The 24575-nt window shown below is 41.3% G+C and overlaps 1 protein-coding gene across 2 annotated transcripts in view; it reads left to right on the top strand.

The window, feature by feature from the left end:
• The window catches only part of LOC147443718 (putative serine/threonine-protein kinase PBL7), a 52325-nt gene extending 50109 nt beyond the window's left edge, over positions 1-2216 (top strand). The window contains exons 6-9 of one of the 2 annotated variants that reach the window (XM_086526521.1): positions 1104-1193; positions 1275-1352; positions 1427-1447; positions 1809-2216. In XM_086526521.1, the coding sequence (XP_086382647.1) occupies positions 1104-1193; positions 1275-1352; positions 1427-1447; positions 1809-1916 (297 nt within the window). In that variant the 3' untranslated portion in view covers positions 1917-2216. Of the gene's footprint in view, positions 1-1103; positions 1194-1274; positions 1448-1808 lie in introns of those variants that run through there. The other variant, XM_086526520.1, reaches the window with a different exon arrangement.
• The last annotated feature ends 22359 nt before the right edge of the window (positions 2217-24575 follow it).

Here is a 24575-nt window from a genome sequence, read left to right as displayed (position 1 = left end):
GAGATTGCGTTGAGCTTCAGGGGGAGTATTGAGATATCAAGCTCAGCACATGGTATGCCTAGATGACTTTTTGCAACATTGATCATTGGCATGAGGTAGCTAACATGAGGATCATTGCCAAAGGTACCATATATATCGGTAGGCCCTTATCTGGAGCTAGATTAAGCAACTAGATACCCAGGGAGTCCAAACAAGGGCATGTTTGATTGATCATACTCGAAAGGTGTGACCACTATTTAACCAAAAAAAGCAGCTTATTTTGTTGACATGATGCATTAGTTTTTGAAGAACGAGATCCTCCAATTGAAGGTTCAGGTTGGCAAAGTTATATCTCTAATCAGAACAGTTTGCACCGTTCTCAGTACTGCTCGGATGAACTTAGCTATAAAGCCAGATTTTTGAAAAAATTGTACATGTGCCCCCTTCGCCTGTTTCCTGTCCAAGCTTTTCTGGAGGTGTTTCATGTTGCTATTCTTCAAGCCCGCCATATATGCATGTTATTTTATGCGCTTGACGTTTACTGCACCAAGGAGGCTGATAAAGCCAATGCCCTTTCACAATCTCAAAAGTAGCTGTGTGAATTGTGTTGTTGTAACTTGTAAAAATACTCTTCCAATGGATCACGCTGCTCCTCAGGAGAAGATGATCATGGACATGGTATATCAAAAGGGCTGAGACCACTAAATTAACAATCTTGAATTGACAATCTGTCTATGAATGGGATGGTGTAATGAACTTCAAAGTAATAAATGCTCTTCAAAACAAGCTTGTCAGCCTCGGATCCCTGACTATGGGCCATAGATTAGGAGGAGCTGGAAAAGTTTGAGGAATGTTTTCATCGGCCAGCAAGGGTAAACCTCTTGAGACTAATTCTGTAAATCTCTTGAGAGCAATTTCGAGCTAATCTTCTCTATCCAGATTAAAGCCTTAGCTTCTTAATTTTCAATGTTGTGATCTGGTTACGCTTAATGAAGTCTGAAAAGTCAATGCAATGTTTTGTGTCTTTTACTGGGCAAACTTTGCAGAACGTGATGAATTGATGCATGCAGACAAGCTTCCCATCATTGATTGTTTTGAAATCAAACTATCTTGCTTTGTTCCAGGCTCTACCACGCTTAACAGACAGAGAACGTGTAGAAGACATGGTGGACCCCGTATTACAGGGGCAGTACACTTTGAAAGAGTTGATTCAGGTGTTTTTCAAGCGACATAGTTACAGGAACTTTTGGTTCTCATCTGCTTAGGAAATATGTTTTGAATAATGTATTTTGCAGGTAGCTGCCATAGCAAAAATGTGTATTCAGCCTGAAGCTGATTACCGGCCTTTCATGACGGATGTGGTGCAGTCTTTGGTGCCTCTTGTAAAGCAACGATGTACCTCATGCAACGCGTCTTCTAGCTCCCTAAACTTGCATCCTCATTGAAGCCAACTGAACCCCATAGCCAGGTGAGCTTTTGTGATGGCGTGAAGCGAAAGCCAAGGTTTACTGATGGAAAAATCTCTTTCAAGCAGGCAAAACTAAAAGAAGCACATGTAGATAGATGATGGTCAGACTAGTGCCTTTTGCATACAATGGCTTGTGCACACGGTGGTCTTAGTGGCATAAAATAATTTAGTCATGAACTCTAGCAAGGAGAAGCGTATACAACTTGAGTGCTTAGACATGGTCGCAATGGTTCTCTCGCAGTAGGATGATGTCATTTGCAATGCAATGCTTCTTCAAAATGCAGGGTGTGGCATTCATAGTGGGTGGGTTGGGTGGTTTATGGTTTTATCAAGTCAATAACTGTAATATCCATTATTGTAGGTTGCCGAGAGTTCACCAAATTGCAGATTGAAGTACCAGACATCCATCCCTTCATGCGACCGGAGCATAACATTTATGACTTGCCTGCCCTGTGCTTGGAAATCTTAGCATGCATATCTCTCTCTCTCTCTCTCTCTCTCACACACACACACACACACACACACACACACACACACACACACATCCTTTTCATTAATGGCCTCATCTCTCCCCCAATGAGCAGCAGCATCATGACACGAGGCTAGCACAAGTGTTGTGATTGAAATCAGAGAAAATGGGGGACTACAAAGATATTAACAGTGGGCAAGACAGACTGAAAATTCAGCAAGAAGAAATACATTGTATCTCTCTTTATTGCCTAGATGAGAGCAAAGGAAAAATGAACCCAACAGGGAAAATTTGACTTTAGCACCTCTTTCATTTGTTAAGACTAAGGGGTTGGTGCAAGTGACTAGCTTTGAGAGGAAAGAATGAGAGGCATATATCCAAGTGACTAGCTTTGAGAGGAAAGAATGAGAGGCATATATCCAAGTGACTAGCTTTGTTCTTTTAAGAATGAAGAGGCAAGGCCCATGTCTCCTTGTACAATAGGAAAACCAATGTGAGAGCTTTGCCCTTCCCAACATGTCTCTGCATGTTGAGTTATTTAGTTTTTCTCGTGGCTCACATGTTGCCACGACTATGGACAGTTTAGGATCATTCCTAGAAACAAACCCTTTCCTTGGCGTTGTTTTTTAAGGGCAGACTAAGACTTAGAGGTTGAATTTATGGAGATTTGTAAGCTATCTACCAAGAAATATAACTACAATGACAAATTTTGACCTTGAAAATAAAGGTCCAACGAAATAGTTTTTTTCCATTGAGGAATTTGCTCTATTAAGGGATATGTGAGCATCAATCTTCAGGAAAAGTAATGGTTGTGTTGCTTGGAAGGTTCATTAATGCCAACTAGAAGCAAGAGGAGAAACCATCTAAAATCTTGGGGAAATTGTGTACGAATGTGAAAAATAGCTCAAAAAATTGAAATTTCCTCCTTGGAAAACCATTAGGAGAAATAGTATATGGTTAGGAAAATGACTTTTCTTGATCTCTAGTGAGCAATGACTACTAGGATGATGTCTCCTAACACAAGCACCCAAAAAATGGATTGTGAATCACAATACAAAGGCAACGACATCTCATTGTGACATCTACATTTGTGTGTGCTTTGTTGAAGTCTTGTAGCTTACAAATTCTTATGTACAAAAGAGGAATGATACCCTTATGTGAATGTTGAGCATTAATTTAGAAGATTAGCAGTGATCTAGTTGTGCTCTTCTTTTGTGGTTACTACTAAATGATATCTAGCTATGGTGCAACTAGTTCCACGGCACTCAAGCTCATATATAGTGGCTTACTTAGTTTCAAAATAAGAAAAAGCAAGCTTATTATGTGGTTGTTGCCAATTTTTTGTGTGCTACAAGTGGACACATTGATAGATCGTAATTCGACCATGTTATTCAATGAGCGATGCATATAGTGTATGATCACGATCACATATAGAACGTGCTCAATAAGCACTACATTAAGTTCTCAATATCACTCCTATGACATCATCAATACTAGGCTCAAGGGCAATTGATGCAATCTCTCATGATAAACAAAAAATGCATTTTTTTTTCTAGTGCATATATGTGGGCTACTCTGTTCACTTTACATACATGATATAGAGCTCATGAGAGCACGGCCAAGCTATAGCGCTCCTTGATGTCACAAAGCTTTCAAGCTCATAAAGTGATAAGCTCACAAACTTTGAAATCCTCATTTGAAGTGAGTTGTTTAAATAATGGGCTTTCAAAACCTAAAAATAGGCCCACTACCTACTTTTAGGGCTTTGTGGGCATAAAATGTCATTTTAGGAAGACCATGCATGAGGTAATTGCAAATGATCCAAGAGTGGGGTACAATTACCTATACCTAGGTTCTACTTGTTTCAACATAATTGATCGCACATTAGTTATCATCATATCAAGATTGCTCCTAGAGATGTATACAACAAAAGGTTAGGATATCCTTCGGGTTGTATGGGTATTTGCTGATGCCTTGTGGTCTCACATTAGCTATCATCAGATCAAGATCACTCTTGAACATGTATACAACACAACGTTCATGACATCCTTTTGATTGTATGGGCTTTTGGTGATGCCTTTTGGTCACACAAATGTTTTTGCAACGTTCAACATCATGATGGACATTATCGTTTTAGATTGTTCTCTCATAGGTCGTATTCATTTGCAGTTATGAGAATAGGGACATAAAATTCGAAGGGTACAATAGCTTTCTGGCCATACACTAACCTAAATGGTGTATGTTGTGTGGTGACCTTGAAAGCTATTCCAAATGCCAAGAGTGCCATCAAATCCAACCCCCATTGTATGAACGGCTCTAGGGGTGCCAAAGGATGCAGCGGATATCTTTTTTTGTGGGCTCTCGCGTCACCAACAAGCATCACAATGCTTTGCTACCTTTCAAGCATGTGTAAACAAAAAGTCCCACCATAGACCTGCTTGCAAAATCTTCATTCTAGTGGTTTACCCATAATAATGTCCCCCCTTGTATGCAGGTGCTAAATGTTACCCCTTTCTAACTCATTAATGCACCTTATAAGGACTCCATCCTTTCCCAAATGGTATTGAACATCATTAACCAAAGAAAGTTAGAAATATTGACAAAATAAAGGTTGAATTTTAGTGACGCTTGAATGTCTTTGAGAATATACTACATTATCCCATGCACTTTGACTTGATACACTAAATAAGTTTGCATCAAGAAATTGGTCTTGTATGTTGTGTGGTGACCTTGAAAGCTATTCCAAATGCCAAGAGTGCCATCAAATCCAACCCCCATTGTATGAACGGCTCTAGGGGTGCCAAAGGATGCAGCGGATATCTTTTTTTGTGGGCTCTCGCGTCACCCAACAAGCATCACAATGCTTTGCTACCTTTCAAGCATGTGTAAACAAAAAGTCCCACCATAGACCTGCTTGCAAAATCTTCATTCTAGTGGTTTACCCATAATAATGTCCCCCCTTGTATGCAGGTGCTAAATGTTACCCCTTTCTAACTCATTAATGCACCTTATAAGGACTCCATCCTTTCCCAAATGGTATTGAACATCATTAACCAAAGAAAGTTAGAAATATTGACAAAATAAAGGTTGAATTTTAGTGACGCTTGAATGTCTTTGAGAATATACTACATTATCCCATGCACTTTGACTTGATACACTAAATAAGTTTGCATCAAGAAATTGGTCTTGAATACCCTGAACAAGGATTTCTCTTGACAAAAGGTTTGCACCAAAATACTTGTTTCCCAGAATTGCTTGGTTTGAAAGTCAATTTCTGGGAGCAAAAGCATCCGTCATAACAGTACCTTGCCAAAACTTTATTAATGAGAAAAAGCAAACCCTATTGATCCACATAAAAGATGAAATCATTTCCCAAGAGGTAGTAATGGCAAAATTCATCCACTCAATAGACCTTGCTAGTGCCTTTGATTGTGTAGTGGTATATTCTTTCTTAGCATCAAAGAAGCCCCTACTGATATAGTAAAGTTGGAAACCTAATGACCCTTAGGTTGTGCCAAAATGGATCTAAAGGAAATGTCAGAAGCGTCCACATGAACAAATAGTGTACCACTTAGGTTTCCTTAGTACCAACCAATTACATACTAGTTTCTTCAATGTCAAAGTGCTTCCTGACACACATTGGCTCTTTGAAACTATGTATCCTTCTTGGTGAGTGTATATAATTCATCAACCTTCCCTACAAACTTCTCCATAAATTGTATGTTAAAATTGACAGCCTTATATTTTTTTAACCACTGGCAGAGGTGTCTCACCTTCCATGATTGCTTTGATCTTGTCCTCAACCATCCCCATTCCCTTATTAGATACAACATGCACCAACAAGGGCCCCTTGAAAACTACAAACACACATTGATATGGATTCAAGATTACTCCCTTCTCCCTACATCTCTTAAACACCAATGTTAAGTAGTCCAAGTTCTTCACCATGGTTCTATACATAGTAAGTTCATCCATGAAAATTGCAATAAACTTTTGAAGGTAGTCTTTAAAAATCTACATCATTGTATGCTAGAACTTGGTTGGAGTATTACAAAGCCCAAAGGCATTACCACATACATAAATGATCCCCAATATATTATAAATGTATTCTTTGATTGTACCCACAATACAATCAAATGTGTCCTCTCAATCTCTTGAAGTAGTCCAAGTGCTTCACCATGGTTCTATACATAGTAAATTCATCCATGAAAATTGCAATAAACTTCTGAAGGTAGTCTTTAAAAATCTACATCATGGTATGCTAGAACTTGGCTGGAGTATTACAAAGCCCAAAGGTATTACCACATACATAAATGATCGAAGGTAGTCTTTAAAAATCTACATCATGGTATGCTAGAACTTGGTTGGAGTATTACAAAGCCCAAAGGCATTACCACATACATAAATGATCCCCAGCCTATTATAAATGTATTCTTTGATTGTACCCACAATACAATCAAATGTGTCCTCTCAATCTCCAGGAGTAGTCCAAGTGCTTCACCATGGTTCTATACATAGTAAATTCATCCATGAAAATTGCAATAAACTTCTGAAGGTAGTCTTTAAAAATCTACATCATGGTATGCTAGAACTTGGCTGGAGTATTACAAAGCCCAAAGGCATTACCACATACATAAATGATCCCCACTATATCATAAATGTATTCTTTGATTGTACCCACAATACAATCAAATGTGTCCTCTCAATCTCCAGGTAACGTGATTTGATTGTACCCACCCACTATACAATCAAATGTGTTCTTCTCTCCATCTTCAAGAGAGCCAACGTGATTTGATTGTACCTATCTAGAAAGCTGAACATTTCATGTCTTGCTAATTGATCCAGTATCATATCAATATAGGATAAAGGGAAAGGTCATTTGATATTTTGGTGGTTTAGATTTGTGAAATCCATACATACATACAAATTTCCATTCTTCTTTGAAAGATGCTAGGAATTTCAGACCACTCATTTTCATTGGCACAAAATCTACCAGACCTTGAGGCAGTGCCATTGTGTGGTAGGCATTCGTAGTGTGAATGGTGCAATGATCATGCACAACCCTAAGTTCACTTGAGTGGCCTCTAACATGAGTTTTACCCATTTTTGATTATTTTCTAGTGCTTCCTAATCTTGCATTCCACATCAATGATGGGGGCCTCATCATCTCTCACATGTATGTGATTTACTTTGAACATAGAAACTGGCACGCCTTTCTTTGCCAATTTATATTCCACCCGAGGTAGTCCTTGAAAGAACTTTCTCAATTTCGCACTCAATTTGTTGACTCTTTTATTTTTTTTAAGGGGCCCCAACGCGATTCATTGTTGACATGTATGTGATTTACTTTGAACATAGCAATTGGCACGCCTTTCTTTGTCAATTTATTTTCCACCCGAGGTAGTCCTTGAAAGAACTTTCTTGATTCCACAATTTGTTGATTTTTTTAATTTTTTAGTTTTAAAGGGCCCTTGCATGAGTCATTGTTGACATGTATGCGATTTACTTTGAACATAGCAACTGGCACGCCTTCCTTTCCCAATTTATTTTCCACCCAAGGTAGTCCTTGAAAGAAATTTCTCGATTCCACACTCAATTTGTTGCCTCTTTTTTTTTTTTAAAAGGGCCCCCAACATGATTCAATGTTGAATTGGGTTCTTCTTTCTAAGTCTTTTGAGTCTATCAATGGCAACTTAGTTCTCACTCTTAGCTTGGGTTGCCACTTCTCTTTTTCAACTATCCCAATTGCTAATGAGTTAGGATGGCCAACTTAGGAGGAGGAGGTACATTGGTATGCCCTCTAGAGCCAAGGATTCATGATCAATAGCCCAAGAAGAAATTTGAAAAACAAGATACTTTGGTACATGGGAAAAATGAAGTATATGAAGCCTAATTTGACTATTGAATGGGTAGGGCCGGCGTCGTTAAGTGTTCAACAATGGGTTAGTATAAAATTAAGATTTGGGGAGTCAAGAACTTGATATGGTGAATGGATCTAAGCTGAAGATTTATGAACCACTAGTGTTCATTTAGGAAATAGTTCCAATTCAGGAGGCATTGAAACCAAATTAAGGCACACAATCATCGCATGCATAGTACCCTAAGTATAATTTTCAAAAAATGCTATTTTTATTGGATTTAGAAGATACCTTGGTAATAGTATACTTGAGTAATAGAAGGTCCATGTTAATGATCACATCCCCACCAAGGAGTGAGCACAACAATAAGCACTTTCAATACCCACGTATTTCCATCACTATTATTCTATTGTTGCTTGTTTTGGGTGTAGATTATCTTATCGTTTGGCTCTTTCTTGCTCACTTGCCGTGTGTTACCCACCTTTTTCTTCGTGCACATAGCACAAGATATTGATTCATATGAGCCCATTCTTCTCTTTGTAGTTCTCTCCCTCCATGGAAATTTGGAATAATTTTTTTGACCTTGGTGTGTGTGCACACTCTAAGAAACCCTAGTAAGTGCTCTCTCCCTACCATGCCAAAACACCAGGCATAGCATGGATGAAGAATAAGGTGCAAAGCTTTTTATGGGAGACAAAGGAGGAGCTAGCAGCTAGGAAGGAGGCTACTCAAGGGTCAACAGCCTAAAGGACCACAAGCACATGGTGTCCTTCATGGCTTAGTGTTTATTGTGTACAGAGGCCAGTTTACAGGGGAAACTCTGTCAGATTTTTCCCAGAAGTAAACAGTTTTGCAGATATGGCATCTTCTCAGAGTGAGACTCTTTACAACATAAAGAAGTTGGATGGCACAAACTTTCCATTTTGGAAGAAGCAGATTTGGCAGGTTTTGGTGCAGAAAAAACAAGTGAAGCCACTGAAGCTCAAAGGGGAGAGACCAGAAGGTATCGCTGAAGATGAGTGGGAAGAGCTTGACGAGTTAGCTTGTTCCACAATCATGCTGACACTGGCAGAAAATTTTTACTTCAACGTAGCAGAAGAGACTACAACGTATGGCGTATGCCAAAAGCTATGTGGTATGTACGAGAAACAAAGTGTTGCTTCTCAGATTTACTGGCTCAAGAAATTGGTGGATTTGAAGATGAAGGAAGGGACAGCCATGTCAAATCATCTCAATGAATTTCACACAATTTTCAGTCAGTTAACAATACAGGAGATAGTCTTTCCAGATTCAGTGAAGGCTATGTTTCTCTTAATCACTTTGCCAGACAGTTGGGATACTTTTCGTACAGCGGCAGAAGGTCTTGCAAGTGCTAATGTAGAAGGCAGCTTGCTCACAGAGGAAGTTAACAAGAAGAACATTGGCAAAGGCAAAGGCAATAGTGCTTTGGTCGTTTGAGGGACACAACAGTCTAAAGAGAAGAAGGGTAAGAAGGCACAAAACCGAAGTAAGTCTCGTGACTCGAAGTCAAAGGATGGCATAGAATGCTACCATTGTGGCAAGAAGGGTCACATGAAGAGAGACTGTACGAAGTGGAAACAAGAAAAGGAAAAAACAAAGATTTCTGAGTAAGATGAAAAGAAGATTTTAGTGAAGATTGAAGAGGTGAATGTCACAGGATCTGGTTCAGACAGTGATTCTGGTATAGCAGCTAGTGACATCTTCCTCACAAGCAATCTTGATTCTATTTTCTTGACTGCAGAGGATGGACATGCTATGAGTGATTGGATTATCGACTCAGGGGCATCTTTACATGTTTCTCCGCACAAAGAGTGGTTTACATCATATGTGGCTACTAAAGATTATGTCAGACTTGGAAATGAGCAGGTTTGTGACATACTTGGAGTGGGAGATGTGCAGTTGAAGTTTCAGAATGGCTCTTCTTTATGGCTCAAGAATGTCAGACATGTTCCAGCAATCCGAAAGAGCTTGATCAGTACAGGGAAGTTGGATGATGCGGGTTATGTAACAGTTTTTGGGAACAGCGCTTGGAAGATCTCCAAAGGTTCGATGACTGTAACACATGGTAGCAAGTCAAGAACTCTGTACACTTTACATGTTTCAGAGGTTAAAAACCATGTAATTAATGTGATTGAGCAGCCAAGTGTGTCACTGTGGCGTCGTAGGCTGGGACATATGTTAAAAAGAGGAATGGAAATACTTTCTCATTATGGTTATTTGCCTGGATTTTCATTTCAAGATTTTGAGTTTTGTGAGCATTGTGTTTATGGTAAGCAAACATAGGAACCACACATATCAAAGAGGAATCGTAGGGATGAATGGTTAGCTCTTGTGCACAATGATCTATGCGGACCAATGCCTAATTTGTCACTAGGGGGAGCAGCATACTTTTGTACATTCATAGATGACTTTCTCGCAAAGTATGGGTTTACTTCTTGAAGCACAAGGATGAGGTGCTCAAGGTCTTTAAGACATTCTTGCAGCTTGTGGAGAATCAGAGTGGTCAGAAACTCAAGTGCTTGAGAACTGACAATGGTGGAGGGTACGTTTCCAAATCTTTTCAAGACTTTTGTGAAGCAAAAGGGATTAAGCAGGAACTTACTGCACCATATAATCCTTCACAGAATGGGGTTGCATAATGTATCAATAGAACCATACAAGAGAAGGTCAGAAGCATGTTGTCAAATGCTGAGTTGCCTGATGGATTTTGGGCGGAAGCAGTGGGGCTACAGAAGTCCATTTGATCAACACGTCTCCTAGTAGGGTTCTGGATAAGAGTGCAGTGGCCGAGATGCTATGGACATGCAAGGAACCTTCGTATAAGCATCTCAGAGTCTTTGGTTGTGAAGCATATAGCCATATTCCTAAGGAGTTCAGGAATAAGTTAGAACCAAAGAGCAAGAAGTGTATATTTCTTGGCTATGGAGAATCGAGCGAGATGGGTTACCGACTTTGGGATCCTGAGTCCAGAAAACTTATTTGTAGCAATGATGTGCATTTCAATGAAGCCAAGTTTCACACTAAGCCAGAGAAGGCAGAGGAGATCAGAAAAGTTGTCTTCAAGGAAGATGGACCTAATGCTAGCACATCAAGACAGCATGGTCAGGCTCAGGAACAGCCTATAGTGGCTAGAGAGGCAGAATCAGTTGTGGTGAGACGTTCTGAGCGTTTCTCCAAACCACCTGATCATTATGTGCCATCCCTAAATTATGTCATGCTCATAGATTGCGGAGAACCATCTTGTTACAAGGAAGCATTACAACTGGTTGACTCGAAAAAATGGCAGTTGGCCATGCAGTCAGAGATGACAGCTCTGCATAAAAACTACACATGGAAGCTAGTTAAATTACCACAGGGCAAAAAGGCTCTACCTTGTAAATGGGTTTACAGGTATAAGATCACCGCTCATGATAGTCAGCCAAAGTACAAAGCAAGGCTTGTTGCCAAGGGCTTTAAGCAAGAACAAGGCATTGTTGCCAAGGGCTTTAAGCAAGGCTTGTTGCCAAGGGCTTTAAGAAAGAACAAGGCATTGACTTTGATGAATCTTCTCTCCAGTGGTCAAGATGACTACATTGAGATGCTTTCTTGCATTGGTTGCTATATTGGATCTGGTGTTGCACCAAATGGATGTCAAGACAGCATTCTTGCATGGTGATTTAGATGTGGAAATTTACATGCAGCAGCCAGAAGGGTTTGTTGAGAAAGGCAAGGAAGATTTGGTATGCCAGTTGTTAAAAAGTCTTTATGGCTTAAAACAATCATCGAGGGCATGGTACCATAAGTTCCACCAGTTTATGCTTTCTCAAGGCTACAAACATAGTGAGTTCGATCATTGTCTATATACAAAGAAGGCTAAGGATGGCAGTTGGCTGATCCTTATTTTGCATGTGGATGACATGTTGATTGTTGGCAAACACTTGGAAGAAATTTTAGCTTTGAAGTCAAAGATGGCAAAATCGTTTGATATGAAAGACATGGGTGAGGCAAGTCATATACTTGGTATGCGCATTGAGAGAGACAGATCAAAGAAGTTGATTTGGTTATCTCAAACAGAGTATATTGACAAGGTTTTGCAACGTTTCAATATGGAGAAGGGAAAGGCATTGAGTGTTCCATTGCCACTATATGTGAAACTTAGCAAACAAGATTGTCCTGTGTTTGAGGAAGAAAAGGCTGAAATGGATAAGATTCCATATGCGTCTGCAGTGGGTAGTTTGATGTATGCAATGATTTCTACACGTTCGGATATTGCATTTGCAGTGGGAGTGGTTAGCAGATATATGTCAAATCCTGGCAAGAAACATTGGGAGGCAATGAACGGTATCATGAGATACTTAAAACATACAAAGAATATGCGCATATGCTATGGTAGTCAAGATTTGAGTGTCAGAGGATACACTAACTCAGATTATGCAGGAGACTTGGATAAGAGGAGATCTACATTAGGCTATGTCTTTACATTGGCTGGAGGTGCCATATCATGGCGATCTCGATTACAAGATTGTGTTACGCAGTCTACTACAGAAGCTGAGTATGTTGCAACAAATGAGGCATGCAAAGAAGCTATTTGGCTTGGTAGATTGGTAGCAGACTTGGGAATCAAAGTAGATATGGCAAAGTTATATTGTGATAGTCAAAGTGCTATACAATTGGCAAGGAATCCAGTGTTCCATTCGAAGACTAAGCATATTGATGTGAAATATCACTTCATTAGGGAAGTACTTGAAGACAAGCAGATACAACTGCTGAAGATCCACACCAAGGACAATCCTGCTGATCTACTCACAAAAGGACTTCCAGGAGAGGGCTTTGTGCATTGTCGTGAATTATGGGGCATTGGATAGATGGCAGCCATGTAAATCTTTGTACATTTATGTTCATAGATTTACAGTTACTTAAAGTGCCACATTGGACTTTAAGTGGGAGGTTGTTGGGATTAAAGCCCAAGTGGCCTCTTATACGGATATGGCCGGCCGCCCGCCTACTCACTTATCACTAACTCTTTGTATATACTCACTTATACTTTTGTGAATAATAAGGTTTTGGGAGATAACCCTTCAAAACAATTATGTGCGTACTGTGTAAGCTCTATGTGCATCTCTGTGTATGTGTGTGTGTGAGAGTCGATCCATGCTCCGCTCCGCGACTTCAGAAGCTATGTGGAAAAATCAAAGAATTGACTAGGCAGCTGCAAGAACCACCTTCAGAAAAAAGACTGCATGCATGGTTTCTGTATGGGTTTTGTAGCAAGAAGTTGAGAGAGCAAGTGGTGCCTGCACCCACGAAGAAGTTTAATGACTTGGGGCAGAGAGCTGTGAAGCTCGAGCAACAAGCCAAGAAGGAGTGAAGCCATAAGAAGCAGAGGTCTAGCAGTAGCAACTCTTCTACAAAGAATTCCAACTCCAGTGCGACTATCAGCAGTTCTGCTAGTAGCTCAGACGAAAAGAGCAAGGACAAGGCTAAGAAAGCGTCTTGGTTTTGGAAAATCGACAAAATGGCCAGGCAATTGTTGAAATTAGCCAGGCTAGACTACCAGTCAAGAAGATGAAAACCTGGTGCTCCAAATACAAATCCAGAGATCATGTTTCCAACAAACTCCCATAGTGCACATAGTATTGCAAAGCGTATGGCCATCTGTGGAATAATTGTGGCATTGGAATCCATCATTTCAAGAAAGGTAAATGCCAAATCAGCTAAGGTAGAGATGACCGGTGGACCTAAAGAGGAAAATTCAAGTACCAATGGGATTGGTACTGGGCGTGGTAGATACCAAGGGGGTACTAGCCGAGGCCAAGATTGTTCCAAAAGCAAAGTCTTAACTACTATAATTGTGGAAAATATGGGCACTTTGCAGCTCAATGTCCAGAGGCACCTAGAACTGAGGCTACTGAGGCAAAAGCACTAGAACCAGTTCCAGTACGGGCAATCAATTGTAGTAAAGGGTTGATTATTGACGAACTTCTAGACAAGCGTGTGAAACCAGTCAACCTGAAACGAATAAATGGACTCAGCAGAGAGAAGTCTGGAAAGGCTAAGGGCAAGGAGAAGGTAGTCGATGAATGGGAAGAGCAATGAGAACTGGGAACTAAGATCACAGAGGATCTAGCTAAGAAGCTACCAGAACAGCCAGAGAGTTATGATGCTCGTGTTATTCAGAAGATACCAGCTCCATCTTCTGAGGGCAGCCAGATCAATCAAGATCTAGAATCTTTGAGACCATGCTTGCTGCAGTGCAAGGACTAGTGGAAGGTCTAGGGTAGGTCAAATCAAATTTGACTGCAATAGAAAACACTGAACTGAGGAAAGCACATTTCTCTCAGTCAAGGCTCAGTACAGACACCAGAACAGAGGATTGGCAATGTGAAGATAGTCCTGATTCCTTGAGTTCTGATGATAATTTTGACCAGGAGAGAGAAGAGATCTATGTCAAAATCTGTGAATGAATTCAGACATTGACGGTCAAATTAGATGATATCAGGAAGACTTTGCCTGAAGCAACAAAGTTTATCAGACAACGGAGAAAAGCTGAAGCTGATGCCAGAGCAATTGATTTGTCAGCTGTCAGAGATGATGAGGTGCCAGTAATCTAGGTGGATTACAAGGTCAAGAAACAATGGGAGCCGCTATCCAGTGTTATACTAGATGGAGGGGCAGGTGTGAATATTTTGCGGATACATCTTTAGCAACGGCTTGGTATTAAACTAGCACCCTTTAAGGTTAGAATGGTTGATCATAGAGTTGTTCAGGAAACTCGTATAATAAAAAATATGCAGATTAGGGTGGGTAAAGAGAAATTCAAAACCGGTTTATTGCTACTGGATGTCCAAGGAGCATACGGTATGCTATTGGGATGACCATGGCTTTGGACGGCATAGGCTGTTCATGATTATGTGAATCATATCATAACCATTCATGGAACCAGTAGGAGAATCCAACTCCAGACAAATAACAACGGAAGCCGGAAGAAAGCACTTCGACCTGAGGAACTTTGCCAAAAATATGGGGTTAAGAAGATTGAACGGATGCTTACAGCCATGAACATTTTTTTGTTAGCTGAAATCAAATTGAATGCAGTGTTATTCAACAAGGCTCAAGCTGAGTAAATAGAGAAAGAAGTTTCTAGATTAGTTCACTGAATTGAATTCTAGAGAGAGATTAGTTGAGTTGACTAGTTGGCCAAAGGAACCATTTGACTCCAAAAAGGGATATTCAAATTCCAGTACACCAGTGCACTGTACTGAAGAGGTCACTGGAGTTTAGAACGAGAATCCAGAACTAACAGATCGATCCTGGGATTATGCTGCGAAGTCAACCAAAAGGAAGGGAGGTGGCCCTAATTGGCTGCTTCCAGATGATCAAGAGATTGAAGAATGGAATTTGGGTTCTGAAGAAAGTCCTCGATTAATCAAGGTGAATAAGCATCTGAACCCAGAAATGAAGGAAAAATCTAGACTTATTTTCCAAAAATACAAAGATGTGTTTGCATGGGAACATACTGATTTTAAAGTGTAGATCCAGAGGTTTGCTAGCACATAATACCTCTGAAGCTAGATGCCAGACCAGTACGTCTGCAGAGGTACAAAATGAATTCAAACTATGCTAAGAAGGTCAAAGAGGAAATTGACAACCTTCTGAAAGCCGGATTCATCATTGAAGTTGCCAGCAGTGATTCGCTATTCCCTATAGTGGTCGTACCGAAGAAGAATGGGAAAGTCAAAGTCTGTGTGGACTACCAAAAATTGAATGCTCAAATTGTCAAAGGGTCCCTTTCCATTACCCTTCACCGATATGCCTCTTGATGAGATTTCAGGCCATGATCTCAAACAAAGACTGGAGGAATTATTGCAGTTGGATGAGTTATGACAAAGAGCCATGCTGGAACAGGAGATTGTTCAGCAACGCAGAAAGCACTGGCATGATAGACGAATAACGGTTAGGGAGTTTCAGAAGAGTGACTTAGTTTTGCTATTGCAGTCCAAATTGGCCCCTAAGAAACCAAATTTGAAGATAGCTTGGGCTTGTCCATTTGAAGTTGATTGGGTATTTCAAATGGCACAATGAGGCTGAAAGACTTATCTGGATTACTGTTGCCAGGTGTTTATAATGGGGCCAAGATCAAGTTATATTATTCTAATGACAAGGAGACCTCCAGAGGTGATGATACTGGTATTCCAGGTATTGGTGACCAAGGATTGTCACATTCGGTTGTTTTAAATCTTTTCCATGTCAATCCAGTATCGAAACCAGTAAAGTCTTAGTATGACAAACCAGTTCCAGTAACTGTGCCAGTAGAGTTTCAGAATCAATATTAGTTTCTATGGGGAAAAGGGCCAGCTGGAATAAATGTGGTAATCAATGAGACAATTATTGAACAACATGGCCAATGCATGTGTGCCATGTCACCATCGGCGCACATAACTCTAGGAACGGTAAGTAGTGGAGCTTTTATGGTGCGTACACGTATAATAGTGAGGCGTGTGGGCACTGTTCCTCACAAGTCTCTTATGTGATGACTACCTACTACCTACCAAATCTCCTTTCAGTGAAATGGATTTATCAGTGGCCAAGAAGGTGTTAGGAAATAAGACGTAGCTAAATAGATAATTGAGTAGATTACTTAATGGAGAGAGACAAATTTATATACACGAGATTATAGAGTAGAGAGAGAGAGAGAGAGAGTACACACGATATACGTGGTTCACCCAATGTGGGCTACGTCCACGGGAAAGCAGCCACTCAATGGCTTTAGTACTTCAAAACAAGAAGTAGTTTACAAAGGGATTATACCCTTAATGGAGCTCCCGCCTTGCTTCACTCTCACCACCTCACACTCACCTTGTTGCATCAACTTCACACTATGAAATGTGTGTAGAAATGGCCTCCTTTTATAGGCCAAAAGGGCTGCCCTCTCTTATGAGAGACAACCATGTGTAGCCGCCCTTGTGCGAATAAGTCCAAATCGGACCCTCCAATCCGCCCATGTGTGGCCGCCCTTGAGAAGACAAGGCCGCTTTTGAATTCGGCCACCGGCCACCGGCCATTGACTTCCGACCACCGGCCACCGGCCATTGACTTCCGACCACCGGCCATCGGCCATTGACTACCGGCCACCGGCCAACCGACTGGTTGTTTTCCGACCACTTTCCGGCTGCCGTCCGGCCATAATATTCCGGCGAAAAGGAATATTCCGGCGAACAAAAAAAGTCTTGGGGGCCTCCGCCCCCGAGGCCTTTAAAGTTGCCCTTGATTCTTGTCCGTGAAATTTTTGGTTTCCGGTGAGTGATTTTCCTTCACGCACGATGGCTTCTCCTCATAATGGGGGCCTTACAAATGTGCGCTTTTACCACAGCAAATTACAAGGGTAAATCAGGCTCTATACTTAACATGCTCCCACTTGGAGACTGATCTCCAAACCAAACCTGTGACTGCTTTCCATTCTGGCTTCTTATCCTTGAATGCCGATTGAAGATGAGCAAAAGCTCAACTTCTCCTTGTTGACCACCTTTGTAAACATGTCTGCAGGATTTTCACTTGTATGCACCTTTCCTAGTTTTAGTTGTCCCTCTTCCAAAAGAGTGCGTATGAAGTGATATCTCACCTCAATGTGCTTTGTCCTTGAATGAAAGGCTGAGTTCTTCGCAAGATGGATAGCGCTTTGGCTATCACTATACAAGACACAATTGTCTTGTTTGAATCCAAGCTCTTCTAAGAATCTGTGAAGCCACAGAATTTCTTTGCTTGCCTCCGTCATTGCTACATACTCTGCTTCCGTGGTAGAAAGTGAAACCACTTTCTGCAGCTTTGAAGCCCAGCTTACTGCTGTGCCTCCAACCGTGAACACATAGCCAGTAGTGCTCCTTCGAGTATCTTTGTCACCTGCCATATCTGCATCAGCATACCCTTCTAGAAAAATATCAGTTCCTCCAAAATACAAAGCATTTGTTGTTGTCCCTTTTAGATACCTAAGTATCCACTTCACAGCTTGCCAATGCTCTTTACCTGGGTTGTCCATGAACCTACTCACAACTCCCACTGCATGTGCAATGTCTGGCCTTGTCCAGACCATAGCATACATTAGAGAACCTACCGCTGCAGCATATGGAACTTTAGACATATAGGCTATCTCCTCTTGTGTCTTTGGACACATATCCTTCGTTAGTTTAAAATGACCAGCCAAAGGTGTAGAAACTGGTTTTGCATTTTGCATTGCAAACCTTTCTAGTACCTTCTTGATGTAATCTTCTTGAGATAGCTTTATTGTCTTCTTCGTCCTGTCCCTTGATATTTTCATACCAAGTATCCTCTTTGCAGCACCTAAATCTTTCATTGAAAAAGATTTAGACAACTCCTCTTTTAGGTCTTTGATGTCCTGCATGTTAGCACTTGCAATCAACATGTCATCAACATACAACATTAGGATGATGAATTTACCATCTCCCAAATTCTTCGTGTAGACGCAGTGATCCGAGTTGCATCTTGTGAATCCATGATCCAACATCCATCGATCAAACTTCAAGTACCATTGTCTTGATGCTTGCTTTAAACCATACAAGCTCTTCTTTAATCTGCAAACCATTTTCTCCTTATCTTTTACTTCATACCCCTTTGGTTGAAGCATGTAGATTTCCTCCTCTAAGTCACCGTGAGGGAATGCCGTATTTACATCCATTTGCTCGAGATTTAAATCATGAGCAGCCACAAGGCTTAAGACAAGCCTAATTGAGTTCATTTTTACAACAGGAGAAAATATTTCATTGAAGTCAATACCTTTCTTTTGAGAAAACCCTTTTACCACAAGCTTAGACTTGTACCTTTTCTTCCCACCTTCTTCTTCCTTCAACTTGTACACCCATTTGTTTTGAAGTGCCCGCTTACCTTTAGGTAACTCAACCAACTCCCATGTTTGGTTGCGATGTAGTGAGTCCATCTCCACTTGCATGCTCTTCGTCCATTCTTCTTTGGATTCATGTTGCATAGCTTCTTCATATGATTCCGGCTCTCCAGAATCTGAGATCAAGAGATGGTTGAAGGAAGGAACAAACCTTTCTGGAGGTCTACTTGCTCTTGTAGATCTTCGGGGAATAGGTTGAGGCTCCTCATTTGGTTGACGTTGTTGCACATTGTCACTGTTTGCAGTCCTTGAGTCTTCACCGTCCTCAAGCTCCATGTACTCATCACCTGTTTCTTTTGTTTGTTTTCTTTCCAAGTAATCTTTGTACATATTTTGTTCGTTAAAAATTACATCCCTACTCCTTAAGATTTTACCATCTTCAGGATTCCATAGGCGATACCCAAAGTCACCTTCTCCATAGCCAATGAAGAAACACTTTTTGGACTTTGCATCTAGCTTTGATCTTAGGCTTCTATCTATGTGCATGAAAGCCTCACACCCAAACACTTTGAGAAATGCATAATTCACCGGTTTACCTGTCCATGCCTCTTCTGGAACTCCCCCATCCAATGTTGTTGAGGGTGACCGGTTGATTAAGTACACAGACGTACTTACAGCTTCCGCCCAAAGCTCAAGCGGTAGGCCTGCATGTAGCCGCATGCTTCGTGCTCGCTCCATGATTGTCCTGTTCATCCTTTCCGAAATCCCATTTTGTTGAGGTGTCCTTGGGGTTGTCCTTTGCCTCCGAATGCCATTGCTAGCACAAAAGCTTTCAAAAGCTTGGCTGCAATATTCGCCTCCATTGTCGGATCTGAGGCATTTAACCTTGGTACCTGTTTCATTCTCCACAAAGGCTTTCCACCTTTGAAATATGGAAAATACATCGGATTTATTCTTCATGACATAAACCCATGTTTTTCTAGTCGCATCGTCTATGAATGTTACATAGTACAATGAGCCACCAAGTGATGGTGTACTTGCAGGACCCCAAACATCAGAATGAACCAACTCAAGTTTTTTATTTTTTCTTTCATTTCCTGATTTTTGAAATTTTACCCTCTTTTGTTTACCATAAACACAATCTTCACAGAACTCTAAGTCCACTTCTTTCAAACCTGGTAGAAGCTTCTTTGTTTGAAGGATTTGCATTCCTTTGGCACTCATATGCCCAAGTCGGTAGTGCCACACCGCACTGTCAACTTCTATAGTTGCTGCACAAGCTGAAGGTTGCGTGCTAACAGTACACAAGTAAAGTGTCCCGACTTTTTCACCCTTGGCAACCACCAAAGATCCCTTTGAGATCTTCCACCGTTTGTTTCCGAATGCAATGTTGTGACCTTCATCGTCCAATTGTCCTGTAGAGATTAAATTTTTGCGAAGAGAAGGAACATGCCTAACATCTTTAAGCTTCCATTCATTTCCGTTAGCAGTTTTGACAGAAACTGTACCTTTGCCAACAATCTCACAAGCTTCATCATCTCCCAAGTATACATACCCAAAATTACCTTTGGTGTAGTCTTGGAAATGTTGCTTGTGTGGTGTCGCATGGAATGAAGCCCCCGAATCTACTATCCACGAATTAGACACATTGTCTAATGAGAGAATTAGAGCATCTTGCTCTACTTTACCTGCCACATTGGCCTCCGATGTTGGCTTGTTGTCTTGAGACTCTGTCTCCTTCTTCTTCTTGGACCAGCAATCCTTCTTGACGTGGCCCTTCTTGCCGCAGTTCCAACATTCAAGAACTGACTTTGTGCGTGACTTGCTCCGCCTTGAGCGATCACGACCCTTTTGGTTTTTGAACCTTTCCTTAGGCCTTCCTCTTGTTTCCACTGACAGTGCAGCACTTGATGATTCTCCTGTGCTTCTCCTTCGCATTTCCTCACTTAGGAGAACACCCACAACATCATCAAACTTAAGAGTATTTGTGCCAGAGATAGAATTACTTACAGCCATCACAAGGCTGTCCCAACTATCCGGTAGAGATGATAGTATAAGGAGAGCTCGCACTTCGTCATCGAAATTGATTTTCACCGATCGAAGTTGACTTATGTTTGTGTTAAAGTCATTTAGATGTTCTGCAACTGAACCATTCTCTGCCATCTTTAGATTGAACAAGCGCTTCATAAGAAATACCTTATTGGATGCCGATGGTTTCTCGTAGAAGTCGTCAAGTGACTTCATCAAGTCCTCCGTGGTCTTCATCTCCGAAACATTGAAGGCCACCGTTGACGCCAAGCTTAACCGGATTGTTCCCAGTGCCTTTCGATCAAGGACAATCCATGCTTCGTCTGCCATTGTTGCGGGCTTCTTCGCAAGACCGCATAGTGGCAAATAGAGGTCCTTCTGGTAGAGATAGTCTTCAATCTGCATCTTCCAATGTTGGTAGTTTTTGCCGTTGAACTTCTCAATCTTGAGCTTCCCTTCCTCCGCCATAACTCCCACTCAATTCAAGGAATCCTTTCCTTGAGATAATGTAGCTACGAGCAAACCTTGCTCTGATACCAGTTGTTAGGAAATAAGACGTAGCTAAATAGATAATTGAGTAGATTACTTAATGGAGAGAGACAAATTTATATACACGAGATTATAGAGTAGAGAGAGAGAGAGAGAGAGAGAGAGAGAGAGAGTACACACGATATACGTGGTTCACCCAATGTGGGCTACGTCCACGGGAAAGCAGCCACTCAATGGCTTTAGTACTTCAAAACAAGAAGTAGTTTACAAAGGGATTATACCCTTAATGGAGCTCCCGCCTTGCTTCACTCTCACCACCTCACACTCACCTTGTTGCATCAACTTCACACTATGAAATGTGTGTAGAAATGGCCTCCTTTTATAGGCCAAAAGGGCTGCCCTCTCTTATGAGAAACAACCATGTGTAGCCGCCCTTGTGCGAATAAGTCCAAATCGGACCCTCCAATCCGCCCATGTGTGGCCGCCCTTGAGAAGACAAGGCCGCTTTTGAATTCGGCCACCGGCCACCGGCCATTGACTTCCGACCACCGGCCACCGGCCATTGACTTCCGACCACCGGCCATCGGCCATTGACTACCGGCCACCGGCCAACCGACTGGTTGTTTTCCGACCACTTTCCGGCTGCCGTCCGGCCATAATATTCCGGCGAACAAAAAAAGTCTTGGGGGCCTCCGCCCCCGAGGCCTTTAAAGTTGCCCTTGATTCTTGTCCGTGAAATTTTTGGTTTCCGGTGAGTGATTTTCCTTCACGCACGATGGCTTCTCCTCATAATGGGGGCCTTACAAATGTGCGCTTTTACCACAGCAAATTACAAGGGTAAATCAGGCTCCATACTTAACAGAAGGATCGGTTGCAACAGTTGCAGAATGACCCTCTCAAAGGCAAGTTGGTACTTCAAAAACCAAATTTTGCAACATTGCCATATATGGCTCCAGTCATGGTTTATGAACCAACTGAATCTAATTCAGCTACAACAGTTGACGGCTGCTCGGCGATCATCCAACCATCATGGAACACTATCGTCCATTCCTTAGGACATATGTTGGATGTATTAGTGTCGCGAGTGCAGAAGTGGATCGGGTGAAAGAAGAAGTTGGAAGCAACCAACATCAGATTCAAGAACTTCACCAAAAAATGGATGATCAGTCTCTCAAGTATGCTATTGCTGAGAATCAGTCAACTCAAACAATAAAGGAGCTGCAGACAAAGATGTTGAAACTAGAAACCAAAAATTGCGACTGAATGAAGAGAAGGCAGCCGCTTTGAGAGATGTTGACAGATTTCAAACCTTGTTACATATGAAGCGTGCAGAGCTCAAAGAACTGCTCAACACCCACACTATGTTAAAGGATTCCCTTACAGAGAGATACATATATAGTAACCTTGTCGATATCCTGAGTCCACAAGGAAATGTAACCCTGAATATGGATAATTTGAAGGCACTCATTGTGACTATTTAGAGTGATCTGCAAGATAAGATCACTAAATATAATACAACCTTCATAAATTAGGCCTTTATGGATTATATTAGTAAGCAAGTTGATATTGAAGAAGAGTTTGAGCAAGAAGAAGAGCATAAGGAGGAAGGGGATGACAAGCTTGATGATGATGATGATGATTTTCCTCCTTCCCCACCCTCAGGCTATGGAGCTGGAGGATCATCTGCAATTGGGGGCACTGGACCCAACAAAGCTAGTTCGGGTATTGATCAGGACTAGCAAAACTAGAAGTCGGATGATCAACAACATCAAGGCAATGACCAGCACAATAAGGGCAACATTGGAGAACCTCCAATACACCAGTCACAACACATTCTTGACAGGAAAGGAAAAGCCAAAGCTGTGACTGAATCTTTTGAAGCTGATGAACAACACTCTTTACAACTCATCACACTGAATAAGAGATTAAGGCATCAATAAGCTCACATTACTAGACATTATTTTGTGGATGACACTCTTATCTCTAATTTGGAATGCTTCCAAAGGCTGTATGTAGGATCCAGAGAGATGCTTCAGCACTGGAAGTCGACTGCTTTTCATGATCAAGAGCTGTGTCAACTACCTGTTCATCCCAGCAGTATTCAACTACTAGAAAGGGTGCCTGAGTGGACATTGACTTCTAATGATATGATAGTCAATTCACATTGGCAAAGACAGTCTACTACAGATTGCCACTCCATAGCTATTAAATTGGATTTGCTGCTAGGAAAAAGACCTACATACAGAGATGTATGAAGGAAGTTAGGATTCATTTAAAATAACTCTTGCTTCAGATGTAGACTGCCAGAGGTGTCTTGGATTAGAGGGTGCAGGCCATCATTGAAGATCATCCTTCTAGTAATAAAGGACCCGAAACCCAAATGGTAGTAGGAGAACTGGCAACTGCTCTCCAAAAAATCTTTCAATTGGTTCGTATTACTCGGGAGATGATGCAACGGGAGAACCAATCTATTCTCAAATTGTTGGAGTTTGTACCTGATTCTCTAGTACTTTTGTATGCTTTACCTGCCAAGGAGGCGGAACTGCCAAGATTCTTCCCAGCCTTATATCCTCAACATCCGGAACCAGTGGATTAGCTCACTTATCTCAGCATCACCGATGAACTCCGTGATGACTGGTATGAGCGAGCCACTATGGAATGGAAAGCCTGGCAATTACTTGTCAATGATTCCCTCAAAATGGACACTGTTATGGATCTACAGGGAGAAATGCAAAAGTTAACCTCTATATGGATCAGTGGAAGATCCAGCTCTGTGGATTAACAAAGATCACAAATCAGTCACTTCAACTGACTGTGGAGTCCTCCAAGATTCTTGAAAAGGATATCAATGCCAAACTAGGACTGTGACCACAATATAGAGAAATGTTAGAGATTCTCTTCAAAGCCAGACTGAAGACAAACCAGCCACTTCTGTAGGGATGGATTCACACAGCCTCGCACTGTCAAAAACTGACCAAAACCCGTCTGACTAAGGGCAAACACAATTTATATGATCCCGACACCAAAACTTACAACGCCCTCACGCCTTATGAATTTGAGATAACCACAGAAAGGTGGGATCAACTTGAGTAGGAGGCCATTTGCAGACTTATTCAGAAGGACAATGCTGGCAGTGGGACTTTGGAGGCACCAATAAAGAAGGGCCAGAGGAAGTGGGTTTAGTGGAAGGATATTGGGAGTTTCATCTTAGAATCAGACGGTGGATTTTCCTAGCTATCCAGTAGGCACTAGAATCTCCTTGGATGGGCACCCTTGGAATTACAACTATATGGGTGTCAGGCACTCAACAAGCATGAAGTATGGTATAAAGCTAGCAATACCAAAAGAGTACTATCATGAGGAACATCAGCCAACTCAGAAAACCAAATTGGTTTTCTCAACAACAAATCAGAATCAGGCGGTGTATTTTTT

The sequence above is a fragment of the Adiantum capillus-veneris genome, chromosome 13 (assembly GCF_014529385.1).
Source record: "Adiantum capillus-veneris isolate H3 chromosome 13, ASM1452938v2, whole genome shotgun sequence".
Taxonomy (NCBI): Eukaryota; Viridiplantae; Streptophyta; class Polypodiopsida; order Polypodiales; family Pteridaceae; genus Adiantum; species Adiantum capillus-veneris.
This window is presented reverse-complemented; position numbering and strand designations above follow the sequence as displayed.